A 17,169-nucleotide genomic window follows, 5' to 3' on the forward strand; every position below is an offset into this window, starting at 1 on the left:
GTGACTTGCATCAGCACATTTCTGTCTGTAAACAAATGATGAAAAGTTTGGCAAACGCTCTTTGTGAAGATAGTGCCCCTTTAAATCGAATAACATATCAAACTTTTGTGCTGAGTACTGACACTAATGTTTAAGTTTAATTATGAGTTAGAATACTAAGTTCATTAATAATGCTGCCCTTCATAGCAAGAGGATTTGTGTATAGGAGCAGGGAGGTCTTACTGCAGTTGTGCAGAGCCTTGGTGAGGCCACACCTTGAATATTGTGTACAGTTTTGTTCCCCGAATCTGAGGAAGGACATTCTTGCTATTGAGGGAGTGCAACGAAGGTTCACCAGACTGATTCCCAGGATGGCAGGACTGACATATGAAGAAAGACTGGATCGACTAGGCTTATATTCACTGGAATTTAGAAGAATGAGAGGGGATCTCATAGAAACATATAAAATTCTGACGGGATTGGACAGGTTAGATGCAGGAAGAATGTCCTGTTGGTGGGGAGGCCCAGAACCAGGGGGTCACAGTCTAAAGATAAGGGGTAAGCCATTTAGGACCGAGATGAGGAGAAACTTTTCACTCAGATAATTGTGAACTTGTGGAATTCGCTACCACAGAAAGTTGTTGAGACCAGTTCATTAGATATATTCAAAAAGGAGTTAGATGTGGCCCTTAAGGCTAAAGGGGTCCAACGGTATGGAGAGAAAGCAGGAATGGGGTACTGAAGTTACATGATCAGCCATGAACATATTGAATGGTGATGCAGGCTCGAAGGGCCGAATGGCCTACTCCTGCACCTATTTTCTATGTTTCTATGTTAATTCTCTGGTTGATGGCTTTCAGGGGTCAGTCAATCAGTCACTTCCCAGCATGAGACAACTCTTTAGCAGCTGAACTAAATTGAGTTTCAGCAGAATTATATGAACGTGCATAGAGGAGCCATTTTAACTGAAGAGAACAGCTGAGAAAGGAACCAAACCTGGATGAGTTGTGCCATGAAAACTTTCTAGCCTGCTTGTTACTCATGATGCAGGTAGAATGTGGCCTCATTTAAGTGTTTAACACAATCATATTAAGTGATCTAATTCACCATCAAACCACAAACACTGTCAGTGATTATTGCCTTTTTCCCCACCGAATTGTCTGATTCAGCTTTGAAATGTAAAATTACCTGCGATGATATTGCTGATTTGAAAAATAGTCTTTTCTTTTTGAATATCTGCCTTTCTGTTCTGGTGTTGTATTCAAACTTAATACACCCTTGCAATGCTAACCCTGCCATATTCCCCTCCACATTTTCTTCCTGATTCTGTCTTCCTCTCTAGAAGATGGTGACTTGTACAAATAATGGAATGAGTGGCCATTCCTCATATGTAGGCCGTGGTGCAGGATATTGGAGGGTATCATTAGCTTGGGCCCAAGCCTGCCCTCTTTGACAATGTTTTCCAGTCGGAAGTCACTGGATATTGATAAGGACAGAAGGTGACTTGATTTGCCCCTCCTCCCAGTCTGAGTATGGTGTTGCCAGTTGTCGCACTCTACTCGATAGTAATCAGCGAACTCAGCACGGACCAGGGATTCAACCTGGGCCATTTCTGATCTCCCTAGTTTTAATGACACCAGTTAGTGCATTTACCCACTGATCTATTGGAGAAACCCCATCGTTGTTCATTTTTGTTTTTGGTAGTATTAACGCATGTGGTGCTTAACTCATTAGCTTATGTTTAGGGGCTACTGGTTTATAGTGACTGATTGTGAAATGCAGTTTTTATTGCAAGGGATTCTGGCAATTTTAGCATTGTTTTGAGAGTTGCATTAGCTGCTTCTATTAATTTTTCTGTGAAAACTCCACAGCAGTGGCCTTGGGCTTCACTTACAGCTGGGCACAAACTGAAGAGGCGTGGAGAGGCGTGAGTCCGGGGTCGGCGAGAGGCCTATAAAGGCCGCGAGTTCAGCAGTCGGGAGGTGCGTCGCTGAGGCATGAGTCCGGGGTTGGCGAGAGGCCTATAAAGGCCGCAAGTTCAGCAGTCGGGAGGTGCGTCGCTGAGGCATGAGTCCGGGGTCGGCGAGAGGTCAGCTTGTGCAGCTACAGGGAGAAGGCAAAAAAGAAGTAGAAAGAAATAGAAAGGTGACCTCACAGCCAAGGGGGTAAGTGATTGGCTGGTGATTGGTAAGTAGTTTTTCTTTTTTCTCTTCTGTATCAGTGAGTAACTTTTAGCATTGTTGTTGCCAATTTAAGTTAATCTAAGGGTTAAGTCATGGTAGGAGAGCTCGGACACGTGTTATGCTCCTCCTGTACTATGTGGGAAATCAGGGACGCCTCTGGTGTCCCTGTCGACTACGTGTGCGGGAAGTGTATCTGCCTCCAGCTCCTGACTGGCCGCGTTGCGGAATTGGAGCTGAAGGTGGATTCACTCTGGAGCATCCACGATGCTGAGAATGATGTGAATAGCACGTTTAGTGAGTTGGTCTTACCGCAGGTAAAGGGTCCACAGCCAGATAGGGAATGGAAGACCAACAGGAAGAGCACTGCAAGGAAGGTAGTGCAGGGATCCCCTGCGGTCATCACCCTGCAAAACAGATACACCACTTTGAGTACTGTTGAGGGGGATGACTCATCAGGGGGGAGCAGCAGCAGCCAAGTTCATGGCACCATGGCTGGCTCTGCTGTACAGGAGGGCAGGAAAAAGAGTGGGAGAGCGATAGTGATAGGGGATTCAATTGTAAGGGGAATAGATAGGCGTTTCTGCAGCCGCAACAGAGACTCCAGGATGGTATGTTGCCTCCCTGGTGCAAGGGTCAAGGATGTCTCGGAGCGGGTGCAGGACATTCTGAAAAGGGAGGGTGAACAGCCCGTTGTCATGGTGCACATTGGTACCAACGTTATAGGTAAAAAACGGAATGAGGTCCTACGAGACGAATTTAAGGAGCTAGGAGCTAAATTAAAAAGTAGTACCTCAAAAGTAGTCATCTCGGGATTGTTACCAGTGCCACATGCTAGTCAGAGTAGGAATAGCAGGATAGCTCAGATGAATACTTGGCTTGAGCAGTGGTGCAGCAGGGAGGGATTCAAATTCCTGGGGCATTGGAACCGGTTCTGGGGGAGGTGGGACCAGTACAAACTGGACGGTCTGCACCTAGGCAGGATGGGAACCAATGTCCTAGGGGGAGTGTTTGCTAGTGCTGTTGGGGAGGAGTTAAACTAATATGGCAGGGGGATGGGAACCAATGCAGGGAGACAGAGATAAACTAAATGGAGACAGAAGTAAAAGACAGAAAGGAGATGAGTAAAAGTGGAGGGCAGAGAAACCCAAGGCAAAAAACAAAAAGGGCCACTTTGTAGCAAAATTCTAAAGGGACAAAGTGTGTTCAAAAGGCTAGCCTGAAGGCTCTGTGCCTCAATGCGAGGAGTATTCGGAATAAGGTGGACAAATTAACTGTGCAGATAGCAGTTAACGGATACGATGTGGTTAGCATCACAGAGACATGGCTCCAGGGTGACCAAGGCTGGGAACTCAACATCCAAGGGTATTCAACATTTAGGAAGGATAGACAGAAAGGAAAAGGAGGCGGGGTGGCGTTGCAGGTTAAAGAGGAAATTAATGCAATTGTAAGGAAAGACATTAGCTTAGATGATGTGGAATCGGTATGGGTGGAGCTACGGAATACCAAAGGGCAGAAAACGCTAGTGGGAGTTGTGTACAGACCTCCAAACAGTAGTAGTGATGTTGCGGAAGGCATCAAACAGGAAATTAGGGGTGCATGCAATATAGGTGCAGCAGCTTTAATGGGTGACTTTAATATGCATATAGATTGGGCTAACCAAACTGGAAACAATACGGTGGAGGAGGATTTCCTGGAGTGCATAAGGGATGGTTTTCTGGACCAATATGTTGAGGAACTAACCAGACTGGGTGTTGTGTAATGAGAGAGGATTAATTAGCAATCTCATTGTGTGAGGCCCCTTGGGGAAGAGTGACCATAATATGGTGGAATTATACATTAGGATGGAGAATGAAACAATTAATTCAGAGACCATGGTCCAGAACTTAAAGAAGGGTAACTTTGAAGGTATGAGGCATGAATTGGCTAGGATAGATTGGCGAATGATACTTAAGGGGTTGACAGTGGATAGGCAATGGCAGACATTTAGAGACTGCATGGATGAACTACAACAATTGTACATCCCTGTCTGGCATAAAAATAAAAAAGGGAAGGTGGCTCAACCGTGGCTATCAAGGGAAATCAGGGATAGTATTAAAGCCAAGAAAGTGGCATACAAATTGGCCAGGAATAGCAGCGAACCCGGGGACTGGGAGAAATTTAGAACTCAGCAGAAGAGGACAAAGGGTTTGATCAGGGCACGGAAAATAGAGTACGAGAGGAAGCTTGCAGGGAACATTAAAATGGACTGCAAAAGCTCCCATAGATATGTAAAGAGAAAAAGGTTAGTAAAGACAAACGTAGGTCCCCCTGCAGTCAGAATCAGAGGAAGTCATAACTGGGAACAAAGAAATGGCAGACCAATTGAACAAGCGCTTTGGTTCGGTATTCACTAAGGGGGACACAAACAACCTTCCGAATATAAAAGGGGTCAGAGGGTCTGGTAAGAAGGAGGAACTGAGTGAAATCCTTATTAGTCAGGAAATTGTGTTGGGGAAATTGATGGGATTGAAAGCCGATAAATCCCCAGGGCCTGATGGACTGCATCCCAGAGTACTTAAGGAGGTGGCCTTGGAAATAGCGGATGCATTGACAGTCATTTTCCAACATTCCATAGACTCTGGATCAGCTCCTATGGAGTGGAGGGTAGCCAATGTAACCCCGCTTTTAAAAATGGAGGGAGAGAGAAAACACGGAATTATAGACCGGTCAGCCTGACATTGGTAATGGGTAAAATGATGGAATCAATTATTAAGGATGTCAAAGCAGCGCATTTGGAAAGAGGTGACATGATAGGTCCAAGTCAGCATGGATTTGTGAAAGGGAAATCATACTTGACAAATCTTCTGGAATTTTTTGAGGATGTTTCCAGTAGAGTGGACAAGGGAGAACCAGTTGATGTGGTGTATTTGGACTTTCAGAAGGCTTTCGACAAGGTCCCACACAAGAGATTAATGTGCAAAATAAAGCACATGGGATTGGGGATAGTGTGCTGACATAGATTGAGAACTGGTTGTCAGACAGGAAGCAAAGAGTAGGAGTAAATGGGTACTTTTCAGAATGGCAGGCAGTGCCTAGTGGGGTACCGCAAGGTTCTGTGCTGGGGCCCCAGCTGTTTACATTGTACATTAATAATTTAGACGAGGGGATTAAATGTAGTATCTCCAAATTTGCGGATGACACTAAGTTGGGTGGCAGTGTGAGCTGCGAGGAGGATGCTATGAGGCTGCAGAGTGACTTGGATAGGTTAGGTGAGTGTGAAAATGCATGGCAGATGAAGTATAATGTGGATAAATGTGAGGTTATCCACTTTGGTGGTAAAAACAGAGAGACAGACTATTATCTGAATGGTGACAGATTAGGAAAAGGGGAGGTGCGACGAGACCTGGGGGTCATGGTACATCAGTCATTGAAGGTTGGCATGCAGGTACAGCAGGCGGTTAAGAAAGCAAATGGCATGTTGACCTTCATAGCGAGGGGATTTGAGTACAGGGGCAGGGAGGTGTTATTACAGTTGTACAGGGCCTTGGTGAGGCCACATCTGGAGTATTGTTTACAGTTTTGGTCTCCTAACTTGAGGAAGGACATTCTTGCTATTGAGGGAGTGCAGCGAAGGTTCACCAGACTGATTCCAGGGATGGTTGGACTGACATATCAAGAAAGACTGGATCAACTGGGCTTGTATTCACTGGAGTTCAGAAGAATGAGAGGGGATCTCATAGAAACATTCAAAGTTCTGACTGGTTTAGACAGGTTAGATGCAGGAAGAATGTTCCCAATGTTGGGGAAGTCCAGAACCAGGGGTAACAGTCTAAGGATAAGGGGTAAGCCATTTAGGACCGAGATGAGGAGAAACTTCTTCACCAGAGAGTGGTGAACCTGTGGAATTCTCTACCACAGAAAGATGTTGAGGCCAATTGACTAAATATATTCAAAAAGGAGTTAGATGTAGTCCTTACTACTCGGGGGATCAAGGGGTATGGCGAGAAAGCAGGAATGGGGTACTGAAGTTCAGCCATGAACTCATTGAATGGCGGTGCAGGCTCGAAGGGCCGAATGGCCTACTCCTGCACCTATTTTCTATGTTTCTATGAACCCAATCTCAGGATTTGAAGTTGGTACCCATTGTTTGAACTGGCCTGTTTTAGCCAACTATCATGGGGGAAAGAAATCTGTGCATGTTTTTACCCACCTGTCTGCTGGTTCCCCCCCGACTTCAGCCATTGCCCTAGTCCTCATCCATTGCCATAGTCCTAACTTGTTAAAATAAGGTTAGTAATTAATAAAACATATTATGAAGGTTTGGGATGAGTGAGGAACAAGTGGATGAGAATTCAGAAAACATGTCTATTGGTAGTTTGCCTGGGCAGATGTCTGAATCGGCCTTAATTGAGATTCGCCTCTTCTTCCCGCGTCTCTTTCCTCCCACCCCGCCTCACCTAAGTACCTCATAGGCCTAGGACCTATTTTGGAGGGAAAGAGAGTGTTCAATCGATTTATAGTGAGGAATGGCCTGGATTTTAGAACAAACCCAGCCTCCTTTTGTCACATAAGATAGATATTAGTGATTGTTGCCAAATCTGCCCTGTTTGTAGTTGCTTCCTCCATCTTTGGTACTTTCGAGCATCTCCACCTTTTGTTGTATTAATCCTTTACACCCAATTAACAGGTTATATAAACATCTGCAAAATCCATAACTATTCAGTAATGTTATCGCTGTCTGTTGGGAAGGCCTGTCTGTGAGCTTCATTCGAGCACTCGCTTTATACTCCCCCAAAATACTGCACTGTCTACACTAGTAATGGTACTATGTTCAGATGCACTTTGGATGGGTTTAGTATAGAAATTGGTATAAGAAAACTACTTTTTCTGCCTAAGTTGGTTTGTAATTGACATTAATGAGATCTGATTTGACCCTATTTTGATTTAAAAAGTCTTAACTTTATCGAATTTGCAGAGTTGATTGCTTGTGAAGTACAGAAAATTGTCTTAATTTGCAAAGGTATTATAAAAATGAATTATATTTTACTGGAGGTACAGGTTGACCCTCCCTCCCTTATCCGGAAACCACCCCTCGTCTACTTGGTTTGCACAACAATAACCTCCATTTATATAGTAGCTTTAACATAAAAATTGTCCCACGTTGCTTCACAGAAGCATATCGGAAACAGACACCAATCCAGGAAACGAGAGTATAGGGGGGTGAGCAAAAACGTGATCAAAGGAGGATTTTAAAGGAGGAGAGGTGGGTGGCAAGACGGAGGTGATCAGAGAAGGAACAAGCATATTAATAAAAATAGGGATTGCCATGAAAGGCTACTTTATCAGATTTACCTGAATGTGTCACCTTTCGGACTAATCTAATCACTAACTTGTTTTGATGTTTTATTTGTTGAATGATGCATATCAAACATATGGCTTGCCAGGATGTGTGCTGTTGAAAAACACTCCAGTGTTGTATTGTAAATTCTAATATTTTTCTCTGCAGTCCCCTTTTCCATGACTCATTACCATCATAGTCATATAAACTATCGAATATCTAGCTCCCTCCCAATCCTGAATCATCATTTTATACCAGTTTTGTTTGTTTTTGTACTCACCCCATGAATAACATAACCGAGATCACCGTACAGGATAATAGGGAGAATTCTTTCATTATTGGAATATCGAAGTCGTTTCGGAAAATCTTCTTTCTTATAAACATTTAGATGAGGATGGGCACCTTTCAGAGCCCGGTACACTTTTTCTATCATTCCTTCTTTAGGGAGCAGCATGCCCGTGGGTCCATAATCAAGTAATTCAAAAGTATTATCTTTGAATGAAAAATTGGAAAATCTTGACAGCACGATTTCTTCCACTGCTGGCTCTTTCAGCACTGTCGTCATTCCATGATCCGAAGTGATGATAACATTGAGTTTGGATTTCAAGCCCGACCTTTCAATGCGCTGCAGTAAATAACCGACTGTTCTGTCCACTTGACGGATCATGATTTTTCGCTTTTCCGATTCAGGTCCATGTCTGTGGCCAGCTCCATCTGGTTCGCCAAAGTAGAGTGTGATGAAATCCAGATCCTCCACAGCGAACCAACGCATCACCAAGTTGATGTTTTCTCTCCACGCTGTTTCATTGTTGTACTTGTAGTTTGCAGGCTCTACGACTTTCAGCAAAACGTTCTCTCCATCATAGCTGGGTTTGGTCCCAGGGAAGTGAACAGAACCTGTCCTTAAACCCTTTAAATAGAATAGGGGTAAAATATTCTGTGAATATTGTCTCATTTGTACATCAGGGCAGTTTCTCCGAACATACTCATCTGCTGATTTTACAGTGCAAAGTTGGACTCAGGACCTGACCTAACTCTAAGGAAACAAGCGATGTGGGACTCCTTGGAGAAGGTAGCCTCACTGTGTTTTGGTTTGATGTTACCAGGTGTGTAACTCCATTGTGTTGTCAAACTTGGTTTACAAAGTGCTCATAGGATCTATTAGACATTTTTTTTAACATACATGACCTTAATTTAAATGTTCAGAGAGCTGGGTTTCTCCCCTCCCCAAAGCTCTCTAAACAGTTAAACATTATCTTCTGGGAGAAGAGTTCTGCACAGATCTGGTTATTCTTGGTTACATTCTTCTGGACATGACATTCAGGAGCCGGGCAGTGCAAACTGGGAATGCTTTGCCAGGGCCTATATTGGAGCTTCTGGTCGGTCACCATTAGTATAAGAGCAGCCTCATTCATAGGAAGTTAAAAGAAACCTGACAGAAATGCCCACTTTCATTATGAAAAGGTTATTTTCATTCTACACATATTACTGCTATTACAACTCTGGCCTTGAGAGAATTTTGGTTTCTATTTTCAAAAAAATGTTGTTTGTGTATCTTTCGAGATGTATTGAAGATGCACAATTTATGTAGACAGAACCTGAGGCAGATTTTTTTCAGCTCTAGAGTGGCCATTTCCCTTTAAGAAATTCTCCACAGAAACAGACAATGAAAACTTTTGTTTTGATCAAGTTTAATTCTGCTGTGTCTATGCAAGCTTGCTTCATGAAACAATGTGATGCCATAGAAATTGGATGGTGCCTCACCTGTTGTACGGCATAAAACAGGTAACTAAGGGACCAATATGGCAGGTGGCATAGCGGATAGCCGCTGGCCACAATAATGGTAAAGGCTTCTGCATAGGCATCCAGGGCTGTGCCTGAAAGAAGGGTTCGGCCCCCTAGCAAATGTTTGCATATGCTAGCTTGAGGCCCCCTTTGAAAAATTCATTTGTGACTGACACAGCATGCGGCGTGCATGCTGCAATCAGTATTTTCAGGAGTTTGACAGCCAAAAGGACCGCTGGAAATTGCCACTGGGAAGGTACGTTTTATTTGTTTTTACTGACCTTATTGTGGAGTCGGGAGGAATAGCAGTGCCCTTCCTGGCTCCATATTAAAGTCTTTGCTGGCTATCTCTCGTACCCCTCCTGCTCACATAGATTTGGTTGAAATATTCCAATGTTATGTTTTACCTGTCGCTGGGCGGTGATCCAGATAGGAAGACTTCCGTTGTCCCAATACTCATTGACGCTCTGTGTCTGGTGATAGGGTTTTTTCTGTCCACTTGTTGTATTGAACCACATATTGTGGATCACCCCATGTGTCTCTATATATCTTCCTTTAGAGAAAATTAAATGATTATTTTTTTATTTTGCAATGCTGACAGATGTGCTAATCAAGATTCACCACCATTGAATCAACATCATGAGTAATATCTGTTGGAATTGCAGCAGTGTCCTGATACTTACACAGTGACTATAAACTTTTACCTTATTTATTCAATAGTAACCATATCTACTTTACTCAGATTTTATACAGGAGATGTGTGGGTGAAGCGCCTTGGGATGTTTCACTACGTTAAAGGCGCTATATAAATATAAATTGTTGCTGTTGTTGTTAATTTAAGTCATTACACCTGCCTTGTTTCTGTTCAAAGAGAAGCAGCCATTAATGAATTGACATATTGCTGAATATTATAAAGGGAAATACATGAACAGTGTGGATTATACTTTCAACTGCTGGCCAGAATCAGTGTGCAACGGACATTTTGTGTTGCAGCTCCTGACTAGTAATATATTGAATCAGGAGATACAGTTATCAGTACATGCGATTCAGCAGATCACGAAAGAAAGGGTTTTGCACAAAATATCTGATCCAATGTTGCCACAGACCAATGGTTTGAAAGACAAGGGAGGATTGGGTAACAACAGAATATTTAAGATGATGTGGAAATTCATCAGAAATCCCTTCCCTTTAAATTGCATTGCTGGTATGGTTTGTGACGGTCTGGTGATTAAAAAAAAAAGGTTATGAATAATCTCCAATGAACAACAACTTATTTTTACGCAGCACCTTTAATGTAGTAAAATGTCCCAAGGCATTTCACAGCAGTGTTCTAAAACAAAATTTGACATCGAGCCACATAAGGAGATATTAGGGCAGATGACCAAAAGCTTGTTCAAAGAGGTAAATTTTAAGGAGGGTCTTAAAGAAGGAGAGGTAGAGAGGTGGAGAGGTTTAATTAAAACCTAACAGATAACAGTGTCCTAGAAACTATGGGCTCAATTTTGCCCAAGCCCGTTTTCTGGCGTATTGCCAGAGTTACGCCGGGTTTTTAGGTCCAGAAATGCGCCATAAATAATTGTCCAAACTTTCCCCGATCTGTAACTGGAATCCGGAGCCGCGCAGCATGTCCAGTCGCCTCGGCTGGTGGAGCCTGCTGTCTGCGCTGAAAAACGAAGCATGACCTTCTGCGCATGTGCAGGAAAAAAACTTACGTTTTTGACGTCGCTGCAATGGACGCGCATGCTCAGTACAGCTGGGATTTGGCAATCAGCCATTTTCAAAGATTGTTCTGACAACAGTGAGAGGGATCAGCGAGGCTACTGCTGGCCAACGCATTGAAGGTTTTTTTATTGGTGCCACAAGCTCTGGAGATCTCTGCCTAGTTACTCGCAAAGTGGCATCAATCTCAGCAGTTAGCACAGTTTCCCCTGGCAGGAAAACAGAGCCAATCGTGCAACGAACGTATATTGTGTTGACGAGGCACCACTGTAAACGCAATTTATTCCGAAGCACAAAGATCAAGAAACTATGTTACGACTTCATGTTCAATCTAAATAAATAGTTATCACCATTCATTTTCATTGCATTCGGATCAATTTGTACTGTTTGGTAAAGCTAATTCTTCTTGCTATGTGCTGGGGGCCTGATGTCCAGCAGAGCAACAAAATTGTTTGGCTTGCTTGTTAAGCAATAAAGAAGCAATAGTTGCCAACTCAAAGGGCTTACCGATCCGATCCGCTCCCTTCATCGCCGACCCTGGCCCCGAGTGCCCTCTCGGTCCGCTGCCCGCCTCTAACTCAGGGCGGAGGGCTTGCCGGTCCGCTCTCCGCCCCTAGCCCAGGCCGAATGGCCTCCTCTGATTTACTTATCTGTGCCGATTTCTTTAACTCTCTGCAAGGGTTTTCTGGGGAGGCCACATACGTTGGCCGAAGCAGAAATGGAGTAACTATCAGCTGGCCAAAGTTCCCTAAATGGCCAGCATTGGCATAGGTAGCTGGTTACGCCCCCTTTGGCTGAAAAAAAAATTTACCTGAAAAAAATCGTGACTAACTGAGTTACGCTGGTGCAAATTTATTGGGCAAACAGTGGATTTTTAACAGGCCAAAAAAAGCAGCCTGACCCCAAAAAATGGCGCAAATCACTGGGGAAAAGTGATTCCCCATGAGCCCTATAAGCTGTTTGTTTTTTCAAAACAGGAAAGGATTTTGCAGTGAAATGCTAAATAAAGTTTGCCAAAGGGGATTTTAAGTTAACGTATTCAAATAGATTACGAAAATTCAATTAGCCTATACCGATATTCTTCTGGATGGGATTAATGTTAATAAAATAGTACATTGTATCTATCTTTCCAGCTCCTTCTGCCCCTAATACACGCATCCTCACCCTGGAAGACGCAGGCTTGACGGAAGAAGAAAGACTTTCTCTGCCTTTTGTAGTGAACTTGTAAAAACTATTTTTTATATTCACAGTTGCAAAGGAAATCTTTCCCAAGGTGTCAAAACCATGTGGAGCTTTTAATAAGTCAGCGGGAGTGATAAACATAGAAAATTGATCCTAAGTAATTCTAAGGCTGAAATTATGTGTTACAAATATGCATTTTGATCCTTTATAATTGGTAATACAGAAAATGAGTTAAATTACAGTGAATGGGAATGACTTTACAGATGGGTGGTGTTGAGACAGTTACTCTTAACTAAGAATCTCTTTTATCCAAGTTGATTTTAAATGTTTCCCTACCTGATTTAAAATGAACCAAGATTATCTGTATTACCACAGCAGTCAGCTGTTTGATTTTTGATCTGGTGATAAAAGTGACATTGGGGGAGGAGATCGTAAGAAAACTATCTCGTAATATTAAGTGGTGAGTTAAGGTAAGGCCTGTGGAGGAGTTGCATTTACAGATTTGATGCATAAGTAGGTGAGTGCCAATTGGAGACCCTTATTGCTAATGAAAGGCAATATATGCAGGCATTAAAAATACTATGGTTACACCGTGAGAAGACTGTAGAGTTGGAGTTGGGTGTTACTTGCCCAGTCGTAGAAAATCAATCCACAAATTGAAAGCATAATTGCCAAGGGAAACAGAATTGGATGTTACATTTTCCATATGGATCCAGAGAATTGTTGTAATTGGAGTAATAACTAACAAAAGTTTAAGCAGAAGCTACTCTTAACATTTTTCTAACCACAGAAAGTATTCCATGAGATCTATAATTAAACGGTATATCAAAATATGCAATTATACACAGATCACACATTAATTTCAATAGCTGGTGCTTTTGCTGCATAACATTCAGATAATATTTTCATTACTTGTATCAATCTAGTTATTCATTTAATAGGCATAGATGTAGTGAAAGGAAACTGATTCAAGAGGACTTACCTGTTATCAGTGTGAAATGAGATGGGGAGGTTATTGTATTGAAGGCGGGTGTAATATATTTTGCCTTTACACCTTCTTTGACTAAATTTTGAAAATTTGGAGTTTCAACATCTTGGTCATAATCCCAACGAAAGCCGTCAAAGGAAATGAGCAGCAGTTTGTTAGGATGTCTCCCTTCACCTCCCGACAGCGGAAGGCTGAGTGTCAGTGTTAGAGAAAGACCCAAGCATAGGATAGAATACATTCCCATGGCTTCTGTCAGTTACTTATGCAACCAGGAACAAAACAATGAGATGTTCACTTATCGGTCAGTAGAGCTTATATAGCTTTATCTTATCCTCAAAATAAATCTTTATAGTAGGTTTCAAAACAAGCTAACATTACAGTTTTCACTTTGGAATAGCTCTATTGGAGATTAGAGCTGTGTAATCATTGCTACATGATATTTGTCCACAGGAGATTTTGATAGCTTATCCTTTCGTGACAGGAAAATTAATATCTGCCAAATAATAAAGGATAGAGCTACTTGAGCAGATTTGCAAGCTGTTTTGTAATATTCTAAAGCAAGGTTTAAATATTATGATATAAGTATATTTATATAAGCCAAGTTGGACAGGTACGAAACAAACCAGAATGTGAGCATTTGATAGGATTCTCACCCCCTCCCCAGGTGCAATTCGCTTTAGGTCTGTTCTCATAACGAACGATTAAGGAATGAGTCAGTTCTGAGGACACTGGTAGGCACAACAGTTGCGTTTCTATGTTGCCATATAAATGAATGAGAAACATAAACATAAGAATCAGGAGCAGGAACAGGCCATTCGGCCCTTCGAGCCTGCTCCACCATTCAATAAGGATCATGGCTGATCTTCTACCTCAACTCCACCCTCCCGCCCTATTCCCATATCCCTTGATTCCCTGAGTATCCAAAAAATTATCGATCTCTGTCTTGAATATGCTCAACGACTAAGCATCCACAGCTCTCTGGAGTAGAGAATTCCAAAGATTCACAACACTTTGAGTGCAAGAAGAGGAAGATGGGATAGAAAATCAGCCACGATCTTATTGAATGTTGGAGCAGGCTCGAAGGGTCGAGTGGCCTAACTCCTGCTCCTATTTCTTATGTTCTTATTAAGAATATATATAGAGGTAACCTTGGAAAATAAATGCATATTCCTACAGAAATGGACTACTAAGCAGCAAGCAACTGGATCAAGGGATACGTACATCAGAAGACCTATTTATCCTACTCTCCCGATCTCCTGACCCCTCTTCCACCACCCCGCCGCCCAACTCCCCCCTCACCCCACTGAGTCCTGATCTCCCTACTCCTCCCTCGTGAGTCCTGGTTCCTACTGTCAGTGACGCTGGGCATCTTTAACCTCCACTGACAGGGCTTCGTTTAATTGTCTCTACTAAAATGTCCTGGCAGTTCTCTTTCAGGACTGAACTGAGCTGGGACACTAAAGGCATTCATAAAATCAATGGCCCAGAATTTGAGGTGGGTGATAAAAGCGAACGGACAGCATTCACTGCTATTGCATCATTGAAACTGACCGCAACTTCAGGATGTAGCGCAAGCACATCCGAACGCAGAAATCTTGAGGTTGCGGTCTGCCATTCACTGCTGTGACACTAGCTGCGGAGCCCAGCCCGCCCCCAAAGCCGGCAGTCAATGTAATCAGGAACAATCCATGAAACTGACAAAAACTTTGGCCCTTCTGCGGTTAAGGAGAGGAATTTTCCCAGATTTGTTCTCCCTAAATTGGCCTGGGTTTTTATCTGTTTTTTGCCTCTCCCAGGAGATCACATGACTCCGGTTGGGGTGGAGTGTAGAATGTTTCAGTACAAGGGATGTCCCAGTTGTGTGGGGCGGACTGGCTGGGCTGGGTGCTCCTTGCCTTTCCGCCATTGTTCATAGGTTTACATGTAACCTTCAGGGCTGCTGACCAAGGGCCGCGCGGCTGTTTGTCGGCCGGCGCGGACACGATGGGCCGAAATGGCCTCCTTCTGCACTGTAAATTTCTATGGGCTAGACTTTCCACTAGGTGGCCAAGGCCCCAAAAAATGGGCCTTGATGTGGGACGTATCGCCCGTGCTGATTGCCGGCACAAGGCCCATTTTTTTTTTGTAATTTTACACTCGGCCTTACCCCGGCGATGTCAAATGGGCGATCTGATTTTTCGGCGATCTCACGATCGCCCAAAGAAAACGGAAGTCAATGAAGAAAAAAAAGCTTCCCTAACAATGCAATACTGTGCATGTGTAGCTTGAGTTTTTTTTAGGTTGATTTTCTTTGCCGCATTTTGAGAAGTCAGGGGTCATCACACATGATCAGAAGCTCTGTGAGAGTCAGGGAGAGAGAGAGAGGAGAAAGGAGAAAGGATTTTCTGGGTTGTTTGAATTTGTCTGATATTATTACACAAATTTTGAATTATTTTCGCATTTTAACAAATTTTAAATAAGTTAAGTACAGTGATAATACCACTTAGAATTTAATTAAAAAATTTATCATCAGCATTTTATTCTTTGAAAATGGAGGGATCAATTGACAGGCAAAGGGCCAAGCCCTTCAGCGAGGAGGCCAATGAGGCCTTCGTGAATATAGTCAGCACGAGATGGGAGGATCTGACACGAGGTGGCCATGGGAAACCTCCATCCTGTGCATATAGGAGGATTTAGGCAGAGATTGCCGACGTGGTCACAGCATCAAAAGAAGCGCGGACACTGGACCAGTGCCACAAAAGACTGAATAGCCTACTGGCGGCTGCCAGAGTAAGTTGAAATTTATATTTGAAATCATCCATATATATTATTTAATGATTTATGGAAATTGTCACTAGAATCTGAATCTGCAATATTATTTCGTTATTTTTAAACATAACTAAATAAATTATGAATAAATTTATGCACCCCAGCATAAAGTTGAATGTTATAATATGAAATATTTTATTCCTATGCAATGTAATGCAAATTTTTAATTGAACATTAAAATCTGTCAGTCTTAAATGTTTATTGCCAAATCCATTTGCTTATGCTGTGCAATGTTATCTTAATATTTACAGAAGAAGATATCTATCAACCACCGCGAGCCACGCAGGATGGGCGGGGGCTCTGCCATGATCCAGTCTTTAAGTGCTTACGAGGAGCTTGCGGTGGCCTTGGTGGGGCTAGAAAGCCGTTCGGTCACAACCCGTGGTGTAGCTGAACCCACCCTTGAGTCATGTGAGTAATGAGAACTGTACATTGTGCAATGTGTGAATCAATAGTAAATACTACATATATCTTAGTTACGCATGTAATGTTATGCAATTATAATGTAATTTGATATATAATTGTGATGTACTATTGATCTTTGAATGAGGTCATGTTAGGCCTGGTGATCCCTTGTGCATATGGGGTAATGGAAAGCATTGTAATGTTTGAAGTTCTTGAAAAATTAAGATGTATTGATTTGAATTGTTAAACGTTGTTTATAAATTTCATTTTGTCTTTCAAAGGTCAACAATTGTCCGTGGAGTCCTTCAGGAACTTCGCAGGAGGAAGAGGCAGAGGAGGAGCCGCTGCAGACTCCTGCTGTGCATGAACAGGAGGAGGAGGAGGAGAAGGAAGAAGAAGAGATTTTTTTGTGGGGGGGAACAACCTGCGGCCATCTCTTTTGAGACAGATGAGGCACCGGGACCAAGCGGTGTGCAGGTGGTGATGTCAAGGCGCGTGACATTGCATAGGCCGACCCCACGGAGGTCCGGTCAGCGTGCTATGCACTCGCTTACCACGGAGGACCAGACGGAGAGCTTACTATCCCTGTGCAGGGAGACGGTCACGATCGGTCGCGACCTTATCCAGGGGTTCGCGGGTTTCTCATCAAATTGGAGCCAGTTCTCCCCAACCTGGAGCGAGTTCTGCTCGCGCTTCTCCAGCTGGTCTTCTGAGCAGTCACAGACTGCTCAGGAGACGTTGGAGGCGATTAGGGAGCAGACAGCCGCAACAAATGCCCTACGGCATGCGTTGCTGGCTGGACA

At 43.1% G+C, this 17,169-nt stretch overlaps 1 protein-coding gene across 1 annotated transcript in view; it reads right to left on the minus strand.

Annotated features, from left to right (window-relative positions):
• LOC139226216 (ectonucleotide pyrophosphatase/phosphodiesterase family member 7-like) overlaps positions 1-13,391 on the minus strand; it is a 29,488-nt gene extending 16,097 nt beyond the window's left edge. Inside the window, 3 exon segments of the mRNA XM_070856841.1 lie at positions 7,760-8,389; positions 9,672-9,817; positions 13,148-13,391. Of these exon segments, the coding sequence (XP_070712942.1) occupies positions 7,760-8,389; positions 9,672-9,817; positions 13,148-13,391 (1,020 nt within the window).
• Positions 13,392-17,169: the final 3,778 nt, after the last annotated feature.

The sequence above is a fragment of the Pristiophorus japonicus genome, chromosome 16 (genome assembly GCF_044704955.1).
Source record: "Pristiophorus japonicus isolate sPriJap1 chromosome 16, sPriJap1.hap1, whole genome shotgun sequence".
NCBI lineage: Eukaryota > Metazoa > Chordata > Chondrichthyes > Pristiophoridae > Pristiophorus > Pristiophorus japonicus.